The sequence below is a fragment of the Nyctereutes procyonoides genome, unplaced genomic scaffold, assembly GCF_905146905.1.
Source record: "Nyctereutes procyonoides isolate TBG_1078 unplaced genomic scaffold, NYPRO_anot_genome, whole genome shotgun sequence".
Taxonomy (NCBI): domain Eukaryota; kingdom Metazoa; phylum Chordata; class Mammalia; order Carnivora; family Canidae; genus Nyctereutes; species Nyctereutes procyonoides.
Window position 1 is genome coordinate 7,299,656 of NW_026575037.1, and position 23,142 is coordinate 7,322,797.

The following is a 23,142-nucleotide window of genomic DNA, read 5'->3' on the forward strand; positions in this document are numbered from 1 at the left end:
CTGATTGACTTATTCATTATCATGTTTTCAAAAATGGAACCTTAACCACTCCCTCAGAGGAAATGCTATTTTGGAGTATGAGAAGTAAATTAATGTAGAAAATCCATGCAACCATTTTGGGAAAGATCTATTTTAATTCCTTTTAAAGTTAATTATTTTCAGTTAGAAACTTTAAGTGAATAAAGTTAACTTGTTTTAAAGTCATAATCCATTGATGATACTGTTATTCTGTTGTCCTTGGACCCTCCTCTTTACAATAGAAAATATGTTTTCTCTAAAACACATGAGGAAGATAAAAGATACTTCCCAGCTCTATCAGACTCTTGTGTTTCCCACTGGATATTCACATCACTTGTTGTACACCAGCTAGCACCCAGTGTAGCAGGCTGCCCAGCTGGACTCCAACTACACCTAACCAAGGAGAAAGAAGGCATGAAAGGGACAAGCTCAAGCAGCAACTTCCACATGAATGATGACCATGTAACAGTCCACAAATGATTCACTGACCTCCAAAACATTTTCTTGATTAGGATCCAAAATAAATTCGAACGTCTCATTCCACACAGGGTTTATGTCATTATTGAAGTGTCTTGTTCTCTTCCTGCTGTCAGGAGTTGAGGAGATAAAAAGTTCCACATACGGATCTGGGGTGTCAACTGTAGACAGTAAACACAGGTGAGAAGGAGGCAAAAATGTGATTCATAATTCCTATTTTTATTAATATGTGTTGTCAGATTATTTTTAATGAATATGCAGTAACATATTTAAAATGTCTGAGACAACATACTCCAGAATGGAAGAACATCAAAGGTTTGATACTTCTTGCCCACCCTAACAGTTCTAACATAAGGAATCATTTATGAGGTGATTTACTCAGAATTCCTCTATCCACCTAAAGGACATGTTCAGTCAACACTTCAGTGGAACTGCTTAACAATGAGAACAATCTTACCCAGCAAACTACAGTATAACCTTCACCCCGGGACTATGATGGTGACAAGATAATGGGTTCAGGATCACGGTGCTTGTCTACATTAGAAAAATGATCCTAATTACTTTCTTTGCCAAACAAAATCATGAAACTCAGTGTGAGCTAAATATTGTAGTTATGGGGTTGCCTTGGGTAGCAGTACAGGCTGTGCACTGAACAGCTCTTTTTTTTTTAATTTTTTTTTTAATTTATGATAGTCACAGAGAGAGAGAGAGAGGCAGAGACATAGGCAGAGGGAGAAGCAAGCTCCATGCACTGGGAGCCCGACGTGGGATTCGATCCCGGGTCTCCAGGATCGCGCCCTGGGCCAAAGGCAGGCGCCAAACCGCTGCGCCACCCAGGGATCCCTGAACAGCTCTTAAGGGCTGGTATTTATATTAGTAACCACATATGTTTCTGTATTTATTATAGAAGTATTCAATCAGATGGAAGTGGATGTCTTAAGGAATGTAACAGCTTTTTCTTGTACATAAAGGCCTGCTGGAGTCAGGGCATGACGTGGGTGACGTTTTAAATAGAAATAATCAATTGCAAATAAAGGAAGTATTTAAATTTCTTCCCACTATATATATACACACATAACAATAAGGCAACTGACACTAAGCAGTGGAAACACTCATCACTCCCTCCTTAGTGGTTCCATTGAACCCTTCACCATCTTACAACATTCCACACACTACATTTTATAGATGTAATTACACATTTATCTGTCTTTTCCTACAAGATTCAACAACTTGAGGGGAGTGATCAAGTCTTACTCATTTTTTATCTCTTCAGAACCTAACAACTATCACAATATTTAAAGGTCTCCTAATGTAAGGAGTCAGTTTTTCTCTTTAACACATCCTCTCCCATGTGACCATTGTAATTCATAACCACAAAAACCAACAGTTGAGCAATGACTGCTAGGATCTCTGTCAAGCACTTGATACACTTTAGTCGCGTTCAAATCTCCTAAAGGCACCCCAAGGTAGGTGCTCTGTTTTGGTGTTGAGGTATCAGGAACTGAGAGATGTTAAGCAATCTAATATCCAGCTAGTAAGTCTCAGAGGAAGATCTGGCTGCCACATTGTTTTAATGACATCATGCTCTTAAGTGCTAAAAACAAGATCATAAGGTAAGCATTGCTATTGAAAGAGGAGTTGGGACTTAGAGTTATGGAAAAGAGGAGGAAAGGATAGAGGGAGGAAGGGGGAGGGAGAGAGAGAGAGAGGGAGAAGAGGTAAAGAGGGAGGGAGGGATGGGGGAGAGAGAAAGAGAGAGAGAGGTGGGGCAGAGATCCATACAAAAAGATATAAAAATTGGGATGCCTGGGTGGCTCAATGGTTGAGTGGCTGCCTTTGGCTCCAGTCATGATCCCAGGGTCCTGGGATTGAGTCCTACATCAGGCTCCCCAGAGGGAGCCTGCTTCTCTCTCTGCCTATGTCTCTGTCTCTCTCTGTGTCTCTCATGAATAAAATAAAATATTTTTTTAAAAAATATATAAGAATTGAAAATAAAGGAAAAGCAAAAATAATAGTTCTCAAATGATTGTTTTTCAAAGAAAAATTTAAATATATATATATATTTTTTAAGTGTGCCTTTTTATTGTAAAGTGGAAAGATCTACAAAAGAAGTATAAGCATTTGGAATTGTCTTTTATTAAATTTTCTCACTTGTACTTTATGCATCATTGGTCAAAGGCAGCTGAGTCTCAAAAGAGGTACAACGTAAATGCCTGGGGTTTGGATTAAAAATGCAGACTCTTGACCCTCCTTGCCTAAGACCCATGATCAGTAGATCTGCAGCGGCCCAAGGAATCTGCATTTTTAAACAAATATTCTAGCTGATACTGATGTAGGTCCTCTTCTGTTCACATTTTTGATACCTTATTTTAGAGAAAAGGAAATAGGCAGCTATTGGAATTTTACTTATTATTTATTTTTATGGAAATATAATTGGCATATAGTATTGTGTAAGGCATCCAGTGTGTTGACTTGATACATTTACATATTGCAATCTCCAACTCAATGCTGATCTCTCTCAACAGGACCACGGAAGACAAACTAGAAAACAAAAAGGCTGAACAGGAAGGAAGGTAAGGGGAAATGGGCCAAAGAAGAGAAGGGCATTCTACATGGTGACTCTTCCCACCTCCTCAACCAAATGTTCCTTTTCCTTAACTGTGTTTCTGCCATGACGCCAGAGCTCAAGACTGCAAATCAGAAATAAAACTTCATATTTAGAATAGTGAGTGATGGAAGATCATAAAGAAAAGTATCTTTCCTCTTTTGAGTAGAAGTCAACATGTGATTTAAAGGAAGAGATTCCATTGTACTTCACATTAAATGTATAAAAATGTAGCCCATCATCCCACAGGGTAGGTTCTTTCTCATGGGGCTAATGCTTTTTTTCTGTTTCCCCCAAACACTAGAAAACCCCAAACCAAGCAAAAAAAAAAAATCTAGAAAACAAAAAGTGCCTGGGAAGAGGAGACATGCAAATGTTAAACATCACTCATTCATTCAACAAATATTTGAACACCTGCTCTATGCCAGGAACTACCTGTCAAGAAGCAGTTTGGCTTTAACAGGCAATCGAACACGAAACTGCAGATTTGAACTATGGAAGTGAGTCAAATGCTAACGGCCTAATTTTAGAGGCCAGGGTAAATAGGAGACAAGCAGATACACCACGCCAGTGACTAGTAACTCAGTCACTCAGATTATTACACACAAATAAAGTCAAATCGTAGGTGGAGAAGTTGCCTTTAAGGCTTGGTCTTCATTTGAATCTGAGGAAAGGAGGGAAAGGTTTTCTTGGGCCAAACAAGGAGGAGGAAACAGAAAGCTTAGTTCCTTGGGAGAAACCATGTAGGAAAAGAAGCAGGAAGCTGAAGGGAGATAGGCATCTTCTAAGCCATTCTGGATGCTCAATCCAGGTTACACACTTTAGCAAATTCTAACTCTGACAAAAATGATAAAGAAAAGAGCATGCAACAAGATACCAACACTACACTTATACATCAAAACATCAACGGACTTTTTAAAGAAAATTAGAATCCAGTTCAATGCTGTCATTTTGGGTTCTTCTTTTCACTTTTAAATACAATCAATATTCTACAACTCCTGTCAAGAGTGGTGGTTGATGCTTCTTCCCTTGCTTCATGAGCAAGAGACCTCAACGTTAAGATGTCAAAGGGTGCTGGACAGTGGAAAACCACTGACAGCTGCAAACTCTGATACTGCAATCAGCATCACGGCTAATCTCTGCAAGCCGAGAAACATCTGTAGCAGTGGTAGACACTGCAGGATGAAAAGGGAGTTTGGGGACACAAGTTTAAAATCAGATTACGATAATCACATAGCTCACTTTCTTTACATAATCTATAATCTTCGTTGGCTTTGGAAAGGGAAAGCTTCTTGGAAGCTTTGAAAGAGAAAGCAGTCCATTGTGACAGCAAAACTAAGCCCAGTGCTTTAGAGATATGCATGAAGGGGGAAAAGGGCAAATACAGGAAAAGAAATGTTTGGGGTTTTTTCTCCTGTATATTTATTTCATGGTTTTGTCAATTAATGCCTAGGGGGTAACTGGATGTTGGCTCACTGATTCAGCTTCACCTTGATTAGTTCCAGCCAAACAGGTGGTAAAGCCAAGATGTAATGTGTGGGCAAAGACTTTCTTCCATCTCATCCTTTTATCTAAATCTTGACAAACAAAAATGTTGGGGGTGTGGGATACAGATCTCTTTTGCTCCCATAAAGATGGCATGAAACTACATGCACCCGAAATAGCTTCAGAATTCCCGGGTTGTAAAACCTCTCATAAACTTTAGTAGTTTAAGGAGTGCCTGTCTAAATTAATAACAGGTCCATCTGTCATTTCAGCTTTGTCTGAGCAAAATATTATGTGATTCATGATAGAGGCTGATGGCAGCTTCTATACTCTGTAAGTTCTATTTAGATGTCCTCCATTTGCTTTCTCATATCCACTGTGCTCAGCAACTTAAACCCTCTTTAAATAAACCCTGCTTTAAATAAAGATGACCCATAACCTGTTATAATTCTTGCAATGAACAGCAAAAAAAAAAAAAAATCCCAGAAGGAATAGTCCTCCCAAATTCACAGCTAAAATATCACTTTCCAAATAGCTATTACTGCTATTGGTAAACTTAAAGTAGGTTTCTCAAAATGCAGTCCTTTACAGTATCTTCATAGAATCATCTGGAGTGTCAAAAATGCAAACACCTTGCATCTTCAGTCAGAGCCTAGGCTTGGAAATCTGCCTTTTTAACACTTGACCAGGTGATTCTTAGGTCCACAAGTTTGAAAAACATGGTTTAAAGCATATATTCTTAGAATTCACGAACAATGATACAAATAACACCCACAGAAAAGTAGAAACGTTTGGCATTGAAAAGTCAACAGGCTTACTGGCCTTTGGTCATGGACTTATTCTGCCCATAGACTATATTAAGGACGATCCAGTAATTCACTTCCGTTTCTTTCCAGTCTTTAAAGACATTTCCAAGTGGCCACACGAAAACAAATCCAAGAATAAAGTACATGAGGTAGGTCAGTTGGCAATCTATATAAGGCTACAGGCTGATATTGAAGCATTCTGCTTCTATTGCCACCAAAATAGGAATACTGCAGTAAGACTAAAAATTAAAAAATAATTTAAGTAAATGCCTCTGAATACTGCCCTCAAATGTCCCTCCTTTGAAATATTTATGATTTTGTGATAATGCTAATTATGTGGAGAACTTAAAGCTTTTTGACTTAAAGGTTTAAAAACTTAGAGTGACAACCTCTTCACTTTCTCCATACTATAGTGGCCGAGTGGCTGGCCAAGAAAGCGATTGTTAGCCTAATGATAAATGTAAAAATTTTAATAGCAGTTGGTTCTTTTTTTAATGTATAGTTTTTTGTTGAAGGATACTATACAGGCCAAAGAGTTAGAAGATTACAACTGCAGTCTGTTGAGTTTTCAGATCAAGGTATAGAACATTAGCAGGACTCCAGAAACCTCGCTCAACTCCCTCCAGAAAAGTGACCACTACCCTACCTTCTATCACCAGAGAATATTTTTATCCACTTTTTATCTTTATGTAAATAGATACAATATGTACTACTGGGTCTGGCTTCTTATGTTCACCATTAAGTTTGTGAGATTCATTCACATTGACATGTGTACAATATTATTATTGATGTAAACTGCTCCATCGAATGCATATTCCATAATATGTTTATCCATTTCACTGTTGATGGACATTTGGATTGTTTCCAATTTGGGATATTACCAATGGTGCTGCCATGGATATCCTTGGACATGGCTTTTGTTGAATACATGTTTACATACACATGTATGTTTCTTTTGCAAGATTCCTAAGAATGGGATTACTTAGGTATGAAATTGTTATGCCACAGTATGTACACCCTAATGTTAAGAGTCACACGGCAGCACATCCTTCCAGTACCTAATATTGTCAGTCTTGTAATTTTAAACATCTTGTGGCTGTATAAGGATATCTCAATATGGATTTATTTCACACATCTTTGATGACTATGAGGTTTTTATTGGTCGGCTGGATATTCTTTTGAATGAAGGGCATACTCAAATCCTTTGTCAATTTTCTTTTCTATTGGGTTGCCTTTTTGTATTGATTTATAGATTACCTTACATATTCTAGATATGAGTCCTTTGACAGACATACATTGCAAATATATTTTCCTGATTTAGGGTTTATCTTTTCTTTTCTTTAATGATGTCTTTTGATCAAAATAAATGCCTAAGAGTCAAGCATGTTCATCTGTTTTGTTATAATTCATGCTTTTTGTCTTTTAAGAAAACTTTAGCTATACCAGTGTTTGCATGGATTTCTTCAAAAAATTTCAGTTGTTTTACTTTTTAGATTTAAAATCCAGTTAGAATTAATTTCTGTGTATTGTGTGAGGAGGGCGTTATTATTTTTTTCATATGTACAACCAATGGACTCGGCAGCATTTACTGGAAATACCACCTTTAATCCTTGCATTGCAATATAACTTTTGCACTAATGAAGTGGTCTTATGAATGCAAGTCTGTTTCTGGACTTTTATTGGTCTACCTGTCCATTAGTCTATTCATTGAAACTTACACTAATGCCACAGTCTTAATTACCAGAGTTTTATAAGAGATCTTGATGTCAGGTAGTATAAATCATCTTTCTTCAGCTTCTTCATGATTATTTTGGCAAGCATTTTATTTCAACACTTCAAAGATGTCATTCTGTTAGCTTGTGGTTTCTATATACTCTGTTGAGGAATCCATTCTCATTCTTTTGCTTTTTTGAATGTCTTTTTTTCCCCTCTGGATGCCTTTAGAATTTTTTTTTCTTTCTCTTTAGTTTCCAGAAATTTTACTGCAATACACCTAAGATTGGTATTCTTTGTATTTATCCTTGGTTCATCACACACACACACACACACACACACACACACACACACACACACGTACTTTCTCCTTCCCAGTGCTTTTTATCATGCCCTGGATGTTCCTTCTGCTTTTGTTCTATAGTTTATTTCCCCTTTTGTTCTACATGTTTCAGTCTGGATATTTTCCACTAACCTACTCAGTTAATTAATTTCCTCTCTTCAACTGTGTCCAAACTACATTCTACCTGTCTACAGAGTCTTTAATTTTTTTTGAAAGATTTTATTTATATATTCATGATAGACATAGAGAGAGAGAGAGAGAGGCAGAGAGAGAAGCAGACTCCCTGCAGGGAGCCTGACACGGGACTCGATCCTGGGACTCCCAGATCATGCCTTGGGCCAAAGGCAGGCACTAAACCGCTGAGCCACCCAGGGATCCCCAGAGTCTTTAATTTTACTTACCGTGTTTTTAGTTGTAATTTTTCCATTTGATTCTTTCTTATATATCTGGTTCTCTGGTAAAAATTCTCCATCTTGCCATCTATTTTCTTGAACATGTTAATCTTAGCTATTTTAAATATTATGTGTAGATCTACTTATTTTTCTTGAGCTTGTTTTTTGATATGTCTGGCAATTCTTGGCTGAATGCCAGATTTTTTAATGAAAATTTGCATGGGAGATAGACCTATCTCCACAGAGGACCCATTTTATCTTCTGGCAGGCAGTGAGAATAGGATGGATCTCCTCAATTTAATCAAAAATGGAATGGATTCAAATCTTGGTAAGGTTCAGCCTACCTCTTGTTCATTCCCACTGCTTAGTAGGCTTATGTTTGGAAGTTCTGAACTTCAATTTTTTTCCCTATTAGCACTGTGAGGCTGCCAATATCTCTGTTTCTCAACCTGTCGCCCTGCACAGATTGACTTTAGTTAGTGCATATGGTGAAGGCACTGTCTTTTCAGCTTCTCTGTGCTTCCCTTCTATCAGAGATCTTGACCCTCAAATTTTAACTGGCTTAGTTGTGAAATGCAGTTTTTTCATCCCTGAGTCCTTCAGGATTGCCAAAGCTCTGTTGGATTCTCTGCCTCTTCACTGCTTGGCTACTTCCTATATCCCTATCTCCCTGTCACCCCCAAACCACCTAGATCCAGCAGTGGATTGATAGAGGAAATGGCTTACAGAATCCTGGGCTTACTTCAATGACTTCTCTTCTCTGGGATATTGGTACTTCAAATCCTAGTTGACTCAGTGGCTTTTCAATCCTTCAGATATTTTTTTAAATTAATTGACCCTGTGTTTTCTAAGTTGCACTTAGGGGAAATGAATTCTCTTCTGTAATTTACTTCAGCATAGTCCAATGACCATTGAGTCATTAACTTGACCAAATATATACTAATCCCTATTCCTTTTATTTCCACTCTTCATATGACTATCCAAAAATTTCCTGCAGTTCTCAAGTCACCTACCCTAGCCCCAAATTTAATCTCTAAATATTTGCTTTGCCCTGGCCACATCTTCCCAACCTATAAACAAAAACAACTTCATTAATTTTGCCAATTCCTCAAGATCTTTCCTATCCTTAGCAAAGAGTTTAGAAAAATAAATGTAGTCTACATGGGGGCACCTGAGTGGCACAGTGAGTTAAGAGTCTAACTCTTGGTCTTGGCTCAGGTCATGTCCTGAGATGGAGCCCTGTGTCAGGCTCTGTGATCAACATGGAGCCCACTTGAGCTTCTCTCTCTCCCTCTTCCTGCCCCTCCCACTGTGCTCTCTCTCAAATAAATAAATACATTTACATCTTTAAAAAAAATGTAGTCTATACTTACTGTTTCCAATCCCATATCTTATAAAATTCCAACCTATCGTGCTCCACCTTGTTCTATTACATAATCGGTTATTCTCCTTATTGTAGCTTTTTTCTTGGCTGTATCAAGATGTTATTGACATATAACACTGTGTAAGTTTAAGGTAGGCAACATGATGATTTGATGCACATATTGCCAAATGACTATCACAGTAGGGTTAGTTAACACCTCTATCACCTCACATAAGTGCCATTTCTTTTTGTGATGAAAACATTAAAGATATACTTTCTTAGTAACTTCCAAATATATAATACAGTATTGTTAACTATAATCACCATGTTGTTATAAGATCCCTGGAACTTATTCATCTTATAACTAGAAGTTTGTAAAAAAAAATAAAAAATAAAAAAAAATAACTAGAAGTTTGTATCCTTTGATGGACATCTCTCTAGTCCTGCCTCCCATCCCCCAGGTCCTGGCAACTATCTGCCCCTATAATAGCTTCAGTATAGAACTCAATGAACTTTTCTTAATGCAATGCTTTTTGTGCAAATAAAAGATATCATTATTTGTGATTTCCTTCCTAGTTCTGTAAATATTCTCTTAGTATATCTGTCTCCAACATTTTCCCCCTCAGCTCACCACTAAATTGTGGGCTTTCATTTCACATCTCTTACAAATCCTTCAAAAAAGTCCTTCAAAATGAGGTGCCCTCCCTCAAAAAAAATTAATGCTCACATAGTCACAACCAACTTGTAAAGGAATTATCTTATAGATACAGTCTTAAAAAAACACAGTCAGTATGAACCCCTCAGATCATGAGAACACACATGAATCCTGCAGTTTGATTAATCTCAGTTCCTTTATGTTGATTGTCTTCAAGGTTTAAATGGTGGTCATGATGCATTCATTCACTTCCTCAAGGCTGCAAGGAGGAAGTGGTATAAACATGACAAATGTGAGTATCTTCATCACATGTCCTATTGCTGAGTAACATATTTTTAAAGGCTTCCATTTTTTAAAAAAACCATTCTGAATCCATTCTGGAAGTCCTTTCATCCTCTCTTGACGCTACCTTACATATAAATAGGATCTTCTCCATAATCTACATTTCTGAGCTCTCTCCACTCTGAGATTTTGAAACTGTTCTTAAATATCTTGAAAATACCTCAAACCCCACATGTACAATGCAAATTTATTTTCTTTCCACCTTTCTTTCCTTACCTGCAAGGCAAAAGAAAAACAAACCAAAATAAACCAAAAACCTAATAATAAAAACTTGGTATTTTTTCTGACTTTCCTATTTTACTAGGAGCCATCATTTACAGCCATTAGCGCTGGAAACACAAGAGTCATTCTCTTTTCCTCACAGCTCCTGTATCTAATCTCTCTCAGAGTTCCAGCTATTCCATCCCTAATGTGGCCTCCACTTCGTGTTCCTCAAGCCCACTCAAAATATCACTGCCCCAATACCTTCACCTGGACTATTCACATAATCCCATAGTTGCTTATTTTCCCCAAGTCCAAACCACTCTTCGTAACACCTCCACTATAGTGCCACAATTATCTTTGTAAACCACACTTTTGTCCTTCACTACTAAGACTGCAGGGGCAGGCCTAAGTGGTGAGAAAGGCCTGTAAGGCCCCCCCACACACACACTGGACCGCAGGTTCTCCTTCCAGTTAATGATTCTCCTCCACCATGCACTGCAGCATCACCCTCATGAGTCAACATTTAGGCCATGAGGAATCTCTGGAATCCACACATTTCCTTCGCACATTCCACACAGTCACATTGATGGCAAAAGCATCTGTTCTGAGTAAGAAAACATAGCTTCTCTTTTATTTATGCATAGTCTTATGCTCTCTTTGGGCATTTTAGCTAATAACTAAACATTATTATGTTGTTGTCTTTGTCTCAAGAATAATCAAGGGTCCAAATACTGTACACATATGTACAGTGGAATGAGATGGAATGAGATGTTCTCTCTGGTTTTCCCTTATCCGTCTCACACATCCCTAAGTCAATTGTTCTGTTTTCTTTTCAGGTAAAATTGGCCACTATAAATCATGTTCCTAGAGGCTGCATCTATACACATCCGCATAAAATAAAAATAATTCCACATAAAGTTTCAACTTGCTGACTTAGGTATTATTTCCATCTTGAAATGAGGAAACTGAGGCTCCAAGGCATTTAGTAAGTTGAGCGAGGTCATTCAGAAACTAGATTTTAACCTAGACTTTCTGAAGCCAAGCTCCTTGCTCTTTCAAATATACCAACACTAATAACTCTTACCTATTTTTGCCTCTATTAAACTGCAAGCTCCATCATGGCAGGAATCACAGCCTTTCTATTCACTACTATGTCTAAAAGTCCAGCATAAAGTCTGAAACATTATAGGAACATATAAATATTGGAGTACTGGATGATGGACTAGCCCTAAGCAATACTGCAGAAAAGGCGCAACTGTCTTCCATTTCTAACTTCTCTCTACTCTTGGCTAACATGTCTCAACCTTCCTGGAGCTCTGCCCCACATATATACTTTATATATATTTTTTTAAGATTTTATTTATTTATTCATGAGAGACAAGGGTGGGCAGAGATACAGGCAGAGGGAGAAGCAGGCTCCCCACAGGGACCCTGCCACGGGACTCAATCCCAGAACCCTGGGATCATGCCTTGAGCCGAATGAAGGCAGATGCTCAACCACTGAGCCACCCAGGTGTCCCCCATTCATTTGTATTTTAATATAAGTCACTGCCAGTCATTTCTTACAAGTACATTTGCATTTAACCTTTATTTTCAAGTTCCGAATGCAAAAATAATATTAAACCTGTGAATCCCAGCATGCTTCCCTTAGCAACTCCAAGGAATAAGGTAGAGTGTCAGAGGACTTATTTATAGCTAGTAGCCCCTGCTTCCTCTAGCACAGGCTCAAAGTGGGAGTTGTTACAACTGTAGATGCTGAAGGGCAGTCCCTGCAAATTGCTGGAAATGCAGAAGCTGGAAATGTTAGTGAAGAATTCAATGTAGTTTTATAAACAGAATTTTGGTGGTGATTCTGGATACATTGGAGAAAGAAGAGCAAAGCCCTTCCAACAAGACCAACATTGTCTAACTCAAAATAATCGTAGACTACCTTTCCTTCATTTGAAACTACAAAGCAGGTTTATTAACACAATTTTTAAATCCCTTTATCAGGCAGGGTCTCCAATTTGAACTCTATTTTTTCATCTTCTTCTCACACCCTCAGATCTATAAAAGTGCTTTCTCAGGTCACATGTTTCCTTTTGTAAAGGGACATGAAACCATCAGAATGGAGCATCAGCCAAATGGATACCAGGAAGAAAGCCCAGCAGCATCTATGCACAACTGACTTGGTACAGCTTGAACTGACAATTGACTTAGTACCTTAATGAAATGGGCTACCATCTGGCATATAGTAAAAAACAAAACAAACAAAAACAATACGTTACTGTAAAGAAAGTTGATATTCACGAGAGAAAACAGGAAGATAAACTCAAAACAACCCAAAGCCAGTGAAATGTCGATCTATAGCAGAACTGAAATTTTTGTTGTTACTTGCATTGCCTTTTTACTTAAATCTCTGTGATACTTTTTTGGAAGGAAACAAAAATACCTTTGTTATCAGTATCTATGTTTGGAATGTTTTTAAACATTTAGAATCTAGGAATGTTTCTTGGCTTCTGCTTAGTTTGGAGAGAAAGTGTAGTTCTGCAAAAAATTATTATAAAATATATTTATTTATATTATTAATGCTAGCTATATGGATTTAGCTGTATATATGCATTCTATCCTACATAAGAATAATTTTATTTCTCATCAAAGAAGGAGTTCTCAATCTTGACATTACTGACATTTTGGCTCAGATCATTCTTTGCTCTGGGATGCTGTCCCTGGGCTCTACCCACCAACTGCTTTTGATGCCGGTAGGACTCCCCCCGCAATAGTAACAATTAAAAATGTCTCTAGATGTTATTGCCTAATGTACCCTGTGCAGCAAAACCACTCTCCTGCCCCTGTTTAGAACCACTAAACTCAAACAAGGCATCATCCTTGCTACCTGACATTTATTCACTAGCATAAACTGTTAAAAAATGGCCAGATTCCCTAATAATGTATACTATACATATTATGTCAGTCCCATGTTTGAAACCTTTTATGATTCTTTTTCTAAATTGAAATGTCAAAATGATGTAATAATAACATATTAAAATTCTACTTCCTTATCAAACCTATCTCAATCTCCATTCAAGCTGTGAAGTCTTCTGTGAAGCTTCCTGCCAACACTTTTCAAAATCAGTAACATCATATGGGCAAAATACACAATTAGTGAGAGTACACTTTTTTGGTTTGGTTGGGTTTCCAGAGTTATTCAGGCCTACTTCATCTTTTCATTTAGACCACAAACAGGTCAAAGGCAAAGCTGCTGTACAAATAAGGATCAGAGTGAGATAAGTTTAGGTTCAAGTCATAAAATATAATAGCTGCGTGATTTTTGGATTATTTACTTAATGTCTTTTTAAAAATGTTTGTAAAGTTAAAATAAAAACAGCATATAACTTCTCATATTACTAAACTGAATAAATGAAGAATGTTAAGTTCTAAGAACGCTACTCAGCATTTTTGTTTATTTAACACATATTGTGTACACTATTCAAGAACCTTTCTAAACACTCTGTAATCTTATTTAACCCTCATTTTTAAAAGCCTATGAGGAAAGTATTATTATTATGCCCCATCTAACCACTGAGGCAATTGAGGCCTAAAAAACTTAAGTAACTTACCCAAAATCATGGAGTTAATAAATAGAAAGGAGATGTGAATCCAGGCAAGCCAGTTCCAGAATGCTTGCTCCAATGTCTAACCCATGCTTCCCTTTGGGTATGGGACAGGCACTCAATAACGCTATCTACCACAAGTATTATGTTTATTATTTTTTGTACTTCTCGAGGCACTGGGTGAGTATGAAATATAAACAGCAGATGCTCAGCATTTATTGATGAAGATGTTAATAGCGGACGTTAATAATGGGTTATATATTTCTTTAACATTTCTTTTGCAAAGGTAAAAGTTCAAGGCTGTTATTTCATTTTGCATCTGCAGATTTGGATTAACCTTGTATGTCAACTTAAAATAATTTTGTCTAGAATTTTATCTAAAATATTTCATAAAATATGTATTGATGCATCCATAGGAGCAAGAATAGAAGAGTATTTCTAAGGAGTAAGATTTACAAAAACCCCCATACTATCCTTTGGCTAAGGTCACTAGTCATTTCAATTTCTATGTTATATAATTTTTATTTTTAAGAAAAATTTTAAAATATGAAAATATACTAAAATAACATATGATAAATGTTTTCACATAAATGTTTAAACTGAGAGCAGCAAAGTTATTCTCTTTGATATAAAAAGTTTAGGAGTAAACTTTCCTGAGGAAATTTAAGAAACGTTTAACTATTTTTAAATTTAATTCCATAAGATATTATATCACACCTTTTCAATACAGAAGTGATATAGATTTTTGGCAAGGAGAATTTACTTAGCATATGTAAAGAAGGTTGCATATCATACAGTTTTTAAAAAGTTTTTAGAATGAAGGCTTTCTTTCACTTGGTAGAACATTAACATGTTAAAGTATACACATGAAAAGTGTATGAAGTATTTTAATACAAAGAAGCTCAGGTACAAGACATATATGATAAAAAAAAAAAGACTAAGTAGACTCTATTAGTGATAAGTCTTTAAAAGTAGGGAGGGAGGGAGCATGTGGATTGTGTCCCTATTAGTACTGGTAACATACTCTTCATTTTGATGGGGACCTGCTTTATTTTATTTTATTTTTTAAAGAATTTTATTTATTATTCATGAGAGACACAGAGAGAGAGAGAGGCAGAGACACAGGCAGAGGGAGAAGCAGGCTCCATGCAGGGAACTCAACGTGGGACTCAATCCCAGGTCTCCAGGATCAGGCCCTGGGCTGAAGGTGGTGCTAAATCACTGAGCCACCCAGGCTGCCTGGAACCTGCTTTTATTATCTCTCAAAAGCATTGTTACCAAATATACAACCGAAGTATAGCTGTTAATCTTATTGAATAAATATGGTGAAAACCCACAGAAGGACCGATTGATATTATCAAAATATCATAGGACATTATTTACTGTACTCATCAGACCTAGACACACAAATATATACATATAAGACACACACACACACACACGAAATCTTATGACATTTAAATAAAGATAAGAAGGACTAACTGTACTCCTAAAACATTTGGCCATTTAATAAACTACGTGACATTCTAAATGAAAGAACAACAGTAGTGCCCTCCTAACACAACGTATTTCCCAACTTCACAGAAAAGACAAGATAAGAGATCAGAGACAGGCATGTTCTGGAACATTTTATTCATCTTGAAATTATCTTTCATAGAAACTTCACTGGGAAACAGTTTCATTATACATAAAATTTTTTAGATCTTGGGTGGATACTCAAAAACATTCCAAAAATATTAGCAAACCAGAACTCATGTTCATCATTAACTTAAGGGCTAATGCTAGGAAAATGTTTGATTCTGGAAAAATGTATTTAAGGGTAGCTGGCTGCTATAGGCCCACAACAGTGCCATTTATAATTTATAAATATATATTTGAAACACCATAATCTAAGAAAAGATTGATTATAGTAATCCAAAAAGTGTTATAGAGTTTCTGTACATTGAAACCCAGGAAAATTCTAGATTACTATAGAGATAACAGCAGTACTTATAATTTACCAAAAAAGATGGAGTATAAAATTATTATATTTTAGGGGGGAAGGGCAGAGGGAGAGAAAGAATCCCAAGTAGGCCTGATGCTCACTGTAGAGCCTGACAAGGGGGTCGATCTCACGACCCTAAGATCATGACCTGAGCCAAAATCAAGAGTCAGATGCTCAACCGACTAAGCCACCCAAGTGCCCCTAAAATCATTTTGAAAATTCTCTTGAGTGAGGCAAAAAGGAAGCAATATCCAAGAAGAAAGGTATAATTACACCCATTTGTGTATTCTATTCATTAATCCAAAATTCTCTGACATCTTACTACTATGCCAGACTTAAAGTCAAGCACTGATTTTCTAAAAAGTGAGTAAGACACAGGCCACAGTTTTACAAATGCACGATTAGATACCTATGTGACAGGTGTTAAACAGAAGTCTGAACAGCTATCAGAGGAGCACAGGAATGAACTGTGCCAAAGTGTATCAGAAAAGATAACCGAAGTACCATTCCACCATCTATTTCTTTCAAGCTGAAAAAAACAAAGATCCAGCAACATGCTCAACACAGAAATTCACAATGGAATTTATGGATTTTATTTAAGAAATAAATGTCTTCTGGGATGCCTCGTTGGTTCAGTGGTTGAGCATCTGCCTTCGGCTCAAGGAGTGATCCCAGGGTCCTCTGCCTATGTCTCTGCCTCTCTCTGTGTCTCTCATGAATAAATAATATAAAACCATTAAAAAGAAAGAAAGAAAAAAGTCTTCTGATGTTGGTATCTGAAATAATTTTAACAATAATAGGTAATTATTAAGGGTGTACTATGCATCAGGTATGTGAGTGCTAAGAATTCAATCATTCAATTCTCATAACATTTCTATGCTGAAAAAAGGAGACAGAAAATTTGCTCAAGGACATGGGACTAGTGAGTAGTGTTTTGCCTCTGGAGACCATGTTCTTTCATGCATACACTCTGCCTCTTCCTTAGAAATTTGATCACTGTGATAATCAAGAGTGTCTACCAGGAGGGATAATATATTCTCTTAAAAAAAAAGATTTTAATTATTTATTTATTTGAGAGAGAGAGAGAGCAAGCATGAGTGGGGAGGAGGGGCAGACGGAAAGGGAGAAGCAGACTCCTCACTGAGCACGGAGCCCGATGTGGGGCTCCATCCCAGGACCCCGGGATCATGACCTGAGATGAAGGCAGACACTTAACCAACTGAGCCATCCAGGTTCCCCAATAATATATTTTCAAAGTAACTTCTACATTGCTGTTGGTGCTGATGAAGATTCTCAAAAAATTAAGTAATGTTTCTGCACATACACACCCAACACCCTGTCTCCCAGGCTAACATTTATGAATAGAAAGGTTGAATTCTAAGCTCCTTTCCCAGGGAATTATTGACACTATGTGTTGAGAGTCATGTCCCTTGAAGAGGCTAAATCCTCTCGGTGTTTCTTGACGTGAGGGGTCAAGGCTACTCCTTGTGAGAGCAAGACTGGAGGAACGAGGGAGACCTTTCCCATATCTACTGAATCAGAATCTGCACTTTGACTGAGAACCCCTGGTGATTCATGAAGACATTAATTTTTGAAAAGCACTACTTGGGGAGATTAGGTCAGCCTTGGACCTGCAAATGGCACAGCTGTTTAAAAATCAGGAACTTGGTCTAGATCTTGCTATGAGTTTCTCTCCAATTTACCCATAGACACAGACATTATGAAAAACAAAAGCTTGAGGTTCTTAAGAAAACCTTCAAAGAGTACCTTAGGATATTAGGCAATACAACTTTATAAAAATTGGTTTCAATACAATGAGTTCATAATTCTCCTGAGTATATTTATTTTTTCTTAAAGTTTAAATGTTGGAATTAAGCTCTGTGTTCTCCTAAATACTTAAGGAAAGTCGATCCATCCGCAATCCTACAACTGTCCTTGAAAACCCTAATGTTGATGATGATAGTTCTGTAAAGAGAAAGAGTGCAGTGTCCATTAAGACCAGACAGGAATCTTTAGTATATATGCTTAATTAGGATATTAAAAATATTTAACACTGGTGGGGCTCCTGCGTGGCTTAGTAGGTTGAGCGTCCAACTCTAGTTCTTGGCTCAGGTCATGATCTCAGGGTACGGGGATGGCACTCTGGGTTGGGCCCTTCACTCAGCAGGAAGTCTGCTGGAGATTCTCTCTCTCTGTTCCTCCCCTCACCACCCCATGCTTGCTCTCTCTTTCTCTTGCAAGTAAATACATCTTTAAAAAAGAGGTAAACAAAAACACTATGGTATCCATTTTCTGATTTCATCTTAGAGAATGAAACATGACTAGTTCTGAATTCTGAGACTAGCCTCCCTTATGATATATGATCAGTGTTTTCCTCAACACTTTTTAAAAGGAGCAGAAACTCAGTGAGGTAGCTAAAACATTTTTGCCAGCTCTCTCATTCCATTTTAAAATCAGGTTTGAGGCCAGGGGTGTATGCTTTTTGTTTCACATATGTACAAAGTGTATTACCAACTGAAATTTTATGGTCACTGTAGTCATTTTCAAATATGTAACTTCTATTAGAAGAAGAAAGGAACAATAACGAATGCAAAGTTTAATCAGATATCCATCCAACACTTGCACCTGGTGCAATGTTAATATGCTCCTGGCTGCATGTTAGATCTAACTACAACTTCCTATAGCTTTATTTATTTATTTATTTATTTATTTATTTATTTATTTTAATAAGGCAGAGCTATTCTTTTAAAAAGATTTTATTTATTTATGCATGAGAGACAGAGAGAGAGAGACAGAGAGAAAGAAGCAGGCTCCATGCAGGGAGCCTGATGCGGGACTCAATCCAGGGTCTCCAGGATCACACCCCGGGCTGAAGGCGGCGCTAAACCGCTGAGCCACCAGGACCGCCTTCCTATAGCTTTAAAAGAGTTCGTTAATATTGTCAAATTAATGCAAAGTACTTATTTTAAAAATTAGACTATGGTGAATCAAGTGCAAATACAAACTTCAAGCTACCTTTTCATATGACATGAGCATAAGAATACAAGGAAGGGTTAGCATAGGGATACAGGTATAAATGATACATTTGAGCACACAAATAAGATTAGCAACCAGGTCTGGGAAGCGGCTGTCCTGTTCTTGGCTGGCCCAAGGCCCTCAGGTGAAAACAAGGAAATATGTCAGATGTTATGATTACAAGGTCAGCTCTGACCCCTCAGAAGACAGTTCATGGGGTGCTGCTAATTTTATTATGCTGGTTTAGCAATTTAATACATTATTTTTAAGTGGTGATAATTAGAACTAGATGATTTATCAAGGGACAAAATAAAAAATTGATATCATCTTAGTATTATCTCATAAAAAGAAAAAGGTAGATACAGACATTTTACCAGGAATCAAGAATTTATTTGATTTGTGTGGCACCCTTGAGAAAGCCCCCACATACAAAGAAAACCAAAAAACCCAATAGTAATCTGTCATTTCTCTTTACCAACATGTAAAGCTTTATGGAAATTTGCCTTTTTAAGTAAATGCAGATACTATCAAGAGCAGAAGAGAATGTAAGTTTCTGTTATGATGGTCTTCACAGACCTTACAGTATTTTTTGTAGCTTTATCCTTGTCCATATTGGAAGAACTTCCACATATAAAGATCCCAAATTCAGTTTACTTGGTAATTCATATTGATCCAGCTCACCAACCAATATCAGCAAAACCCCTCTTAGAAAAGTGACAGTTAATGCCAATACCTTTCCTCACTGTGATAATCTCCTACAACTGCTCAAAAATAAAGTGCTTGGCACTATGTATCATCCCTTCACTTTTTCACACTAACGTTCTTGCTAAACTCATTTCTCTAAGACTTTCTCTTGTTTTTCCTTCTTTCCTGCTCCTGACTTTCTATAAACTCAATAAGTTGATATAAAGGCTTGGCAACAATTCCCTCCTCCACACTCCAAAAAAATCATGTAATAATTCAAGTGAAATAAAATCAAATTACAAATGCTGAATAAAAACATTAGCAGAATGTTGTAACACTGCCCTATCTCCTCTAGTGACTAACCGCCAGTGATTATTCCTTCCATGGGTCCTTCATTTTCCAAAGAAAACTTCTAGAGACCATGGGTCTAACCTGTGCTATACACACTGTGGGGAACCCAAAATGCACCTTTTTCCCTGTTTCATGAGACAGGTTACTGCCTCCCGTTCATTCGTATATTATCAGTGTCACTTATGTAGGTTTCAAATAACATTTGCTGCACCACTGTCTCCCCTGCCTTAATTCTTTTCTTTTTTAAAAAAATTGTATTTATTTGAGTGAGAAAGACAGAGAACACAGTGGGTGGGGGAGGGGCAGAGGCAGAGGGAGAAACAGGCCCCCCACTGGGCAGGGAGCCTGACTCAGGACTGGATTCCAGGACCCTGGGATCATGACCTGAGCAGAAGGCAGACACTTAACTGACTGTGCCACTCAGGCACCCCTCCCCTGCCTTAATTCTAAATAAATTCCAAGTGCCTGTGCCTTTGAGGGAAGCAGCTAGGAAATCAAATCCACAGCAGTTGAAGGCGACTCACAGAGTATGGGGTTTGAACTGCTCTTGGGCTCATCTTAAACACAGTGACACCCATTGTCTCTGCTTGGCAGAGTCCAGCACTATGGGAAAGATTTGCTGCTGCTTTGTATATAACTATATGTTTTTAAAAGTCAAATTAGGTCTGTAACTTGCATGCCTGGCAAGTTCCTGACATAGGTTTCGGGTGAATTGAGAACAGCTTTTCTAAGAGTCAACCTCTTGAACTGGAGAGCCTGTGCCTTTTCTCCAGGGCATGGGGACTATACCAGTTCTTAAATATAGCTTCTGATCTGACTTCTCTTTCTCCCAGGGAACTCTTATTTAAATGATGAAAATGCGAAGAATTATTTTTAAAAAAGCAAAATAAGAATCACTTCAGAAGAACATTGACCGGAGAGTGACTAAATGGTTTGGGCTGAGGTAGGGGATAAAATTTAATATATATAAATTCCTGGTCCAGAGAAGAGTTGAAAAAATGGTCCTTGTTCCTCCACCTTTCGTGAAAACCTCTTTGCTCATCCAAAACTCTTGCCATTAGATTCTCCGCCCTGTTTCCCATTTTACTTCTTTTAACCACTTCCCACATACTCTTTTTCATTCACTGAAGGCTTGAACACTGAGCTTGCATTTTTCTTTTCTTAATATTTAACTTTTCTATGTTGGCCCATTTTCAGCATGAGTTTTATTCTTGTGTTCAGTATTATTTTTATTTCTCTATTCACTATTAATTTTTATTCTCAAAAATAAAAAGTATATCCCACATTTCCCTCTAATATTTTTAACCTATTATGGCCAGGACAAACATTTTTAAAAATGTAGATCCGACCATGTGCCTTGTAACTCAAAGGCCATCAAGTTTTCCCATTGATGTTGAAATCTCAGTCCTGGCCTTTGTCCTATCAGTACCTGTCCCCCTTGTCCTTTGCTATCTGTTTTCTAATATTGCTGAACCTGTGCTAAGTCCTCATGAGCACTCCTCTCCTCTTGTTCTTCTCTCACTCTTGAATATGCAGTTTGCTCAGCCTGGGACTGCTCTGCACTCTCATTGCTGACATTTCCTTCCTCTGAGCACCAGTTTCAAAGTCAGGGCACTCATCCTAGTTCCCCAGCCATTAACTGCAATCTCTGTACTTTCTTGAAAACCTGTGCCGAGGGCTCAATTGCCCATTCCCATGTTTTAGCAATAATCTAAAACTTTGTCAAACTCCTCATCAAAATCCTTATCATTCTTTCTATTCCCACCTTGGTGACATCCAGCCATTTGAGTGGGGAGATGAGCCAGAAAAACTGCTTTTCAAAGCATGGAGAAGGATACTGCCAGCAAGTTAATTCAAATTCCTCAAGCTGTGTGTGGTTCAGGTCCTGTCGAGCTGTGCTACACCAGTTTCTATAGCTATTTCCATACACAGTAAACACACTTAAAGGCATAAGAACTAGAGAAACTGCATTTTTTAATCCTATAGGCACAGTGCCTTGGAGGCAGCTTGTTTGAAGTCTTGACTCAGCACTCTTTCCAAAATAGAATTAAATAGAATTTATTTTAACTCCAAAAATCTGTATGTCATGAGACTGTAATTTTGCCTGACTCCAAGTACTCTCAATTAATGTAAAGTCAATATAAAACACTATTCCAACAGATAACAGAGAATCAGGGAATCATTCAAAATGTTATCATTTAAAGATCTAGAGAAAGATAACCACATTTGAAAGAGGGACAGCCCCCCCCCTTTATATCTGAGAATTAGAGCAACTAAAGAGTGAACTATAATTATTCATTTTCAACAGAAAAGCAAATAAGGATACTTACGCATATCACCGAAGGCACCTTTTGTCACTTTGGTGGCACGTAACACCACTACCGTGAATTTGTGGGAATACTGGTGCTCCACCTGGAAATAAATAACAGTAAATTAAAACCAAGCTTCCAATATAGAATCCAGGCAAACCGTTCTCCTTGTTTCCTCGAGACTAGTTAAATATTCAGTTGAAGGGAAGTAACATTCATACCAGAAACATCCTTTGATCCTAGGGCTGCTTCTTATTTGAGTTTCTCCTCGCTCCCACCACGGAATTATTGAGAAGTTTAGATCATGCTTTAAAATGTTACTACAACTGGACTACCGGCAACTTCTTTGCTGACAGGTTTACCAAGCTTGAGGGAAAATGTAAATCAGGACTGCAGGCCTTCTAGGAAGACAATCAGGCTTTGTACTAAATGACAAGGAAGCCCTGGCTTAGAAAGGCGAAGTCAGAGAGAAAGATGTTTGCATTATTCAGATTTGTTTGTTTTTATTGTTACTGTTCAATGAAAGTTTTCTTTGGCAAGACAGTTCCAGAGCAGTATCCAAAATCCTTTGGACCTAAGGCAATAACCGGTGAACTACTTACATTAATTGTAATGCATTTGTTATAAACCGTATGCAACAGTGTTAAAAGATTCTAGAAGACTATTAAATACTTCACCTAAGGAGAAAGTAGTCAACAAACAACTCTATCAACCAAAACAGAATAAGGAAGCAGGAACTCACAAAGTTCTCTGGGCAAGTGAAAATTACAAAGTCCTTATCTAAAGCTCAAACCTGTTTAATC

The 23,142-nt window shown here is 37.5% G+C and overlaps 1 protein-coding gene and 1 long non-coding RNA gene across 8 annotated transcripts in view; one reads left to right on the forward strand and one right to left on the reverse strand.

Annotated features, from left to right (window-relative positions):
- The window catches only part of PLA2G4A (phospholipase A2 group IVA), a 152,721-nt gene that overhangs the window by 88,590 nt on the left and 40,989 nt on the right, over nt 1–23,142 (reverse strand). For all 7 annotated transcript variants that reach the window (XM_055319437.1, XM_055319440.1, XM_055319438.1 and 4 more), the window contains 2 exons: nt 22,361–22,442; nt 508–656 (listed from right to left, as the gene is read on the reverse strand). In XM_055319437.1, the coding sequence (XP_055175412.1) occupies nt 508–656; nt 22,361–22,442 (231 nt within the window). The remainder of the gene's footprint in view (nt 1–507; nt 657–22,360; nt 22,443–23,142) is intronic.
- LOC129506022 (uncharacterized) lies at nt 1,980–11,315 on the forward strand. Its single transcript, XR_008663665.1, has 4 exons — nt 1,980–2,108; nt 3,021–3,068; nt 10,075–10,149; nt 11,240–11,315. It is a non-coding gene; the product is annotated as an uncharacterized LOC129506022 (long non-coding RNA).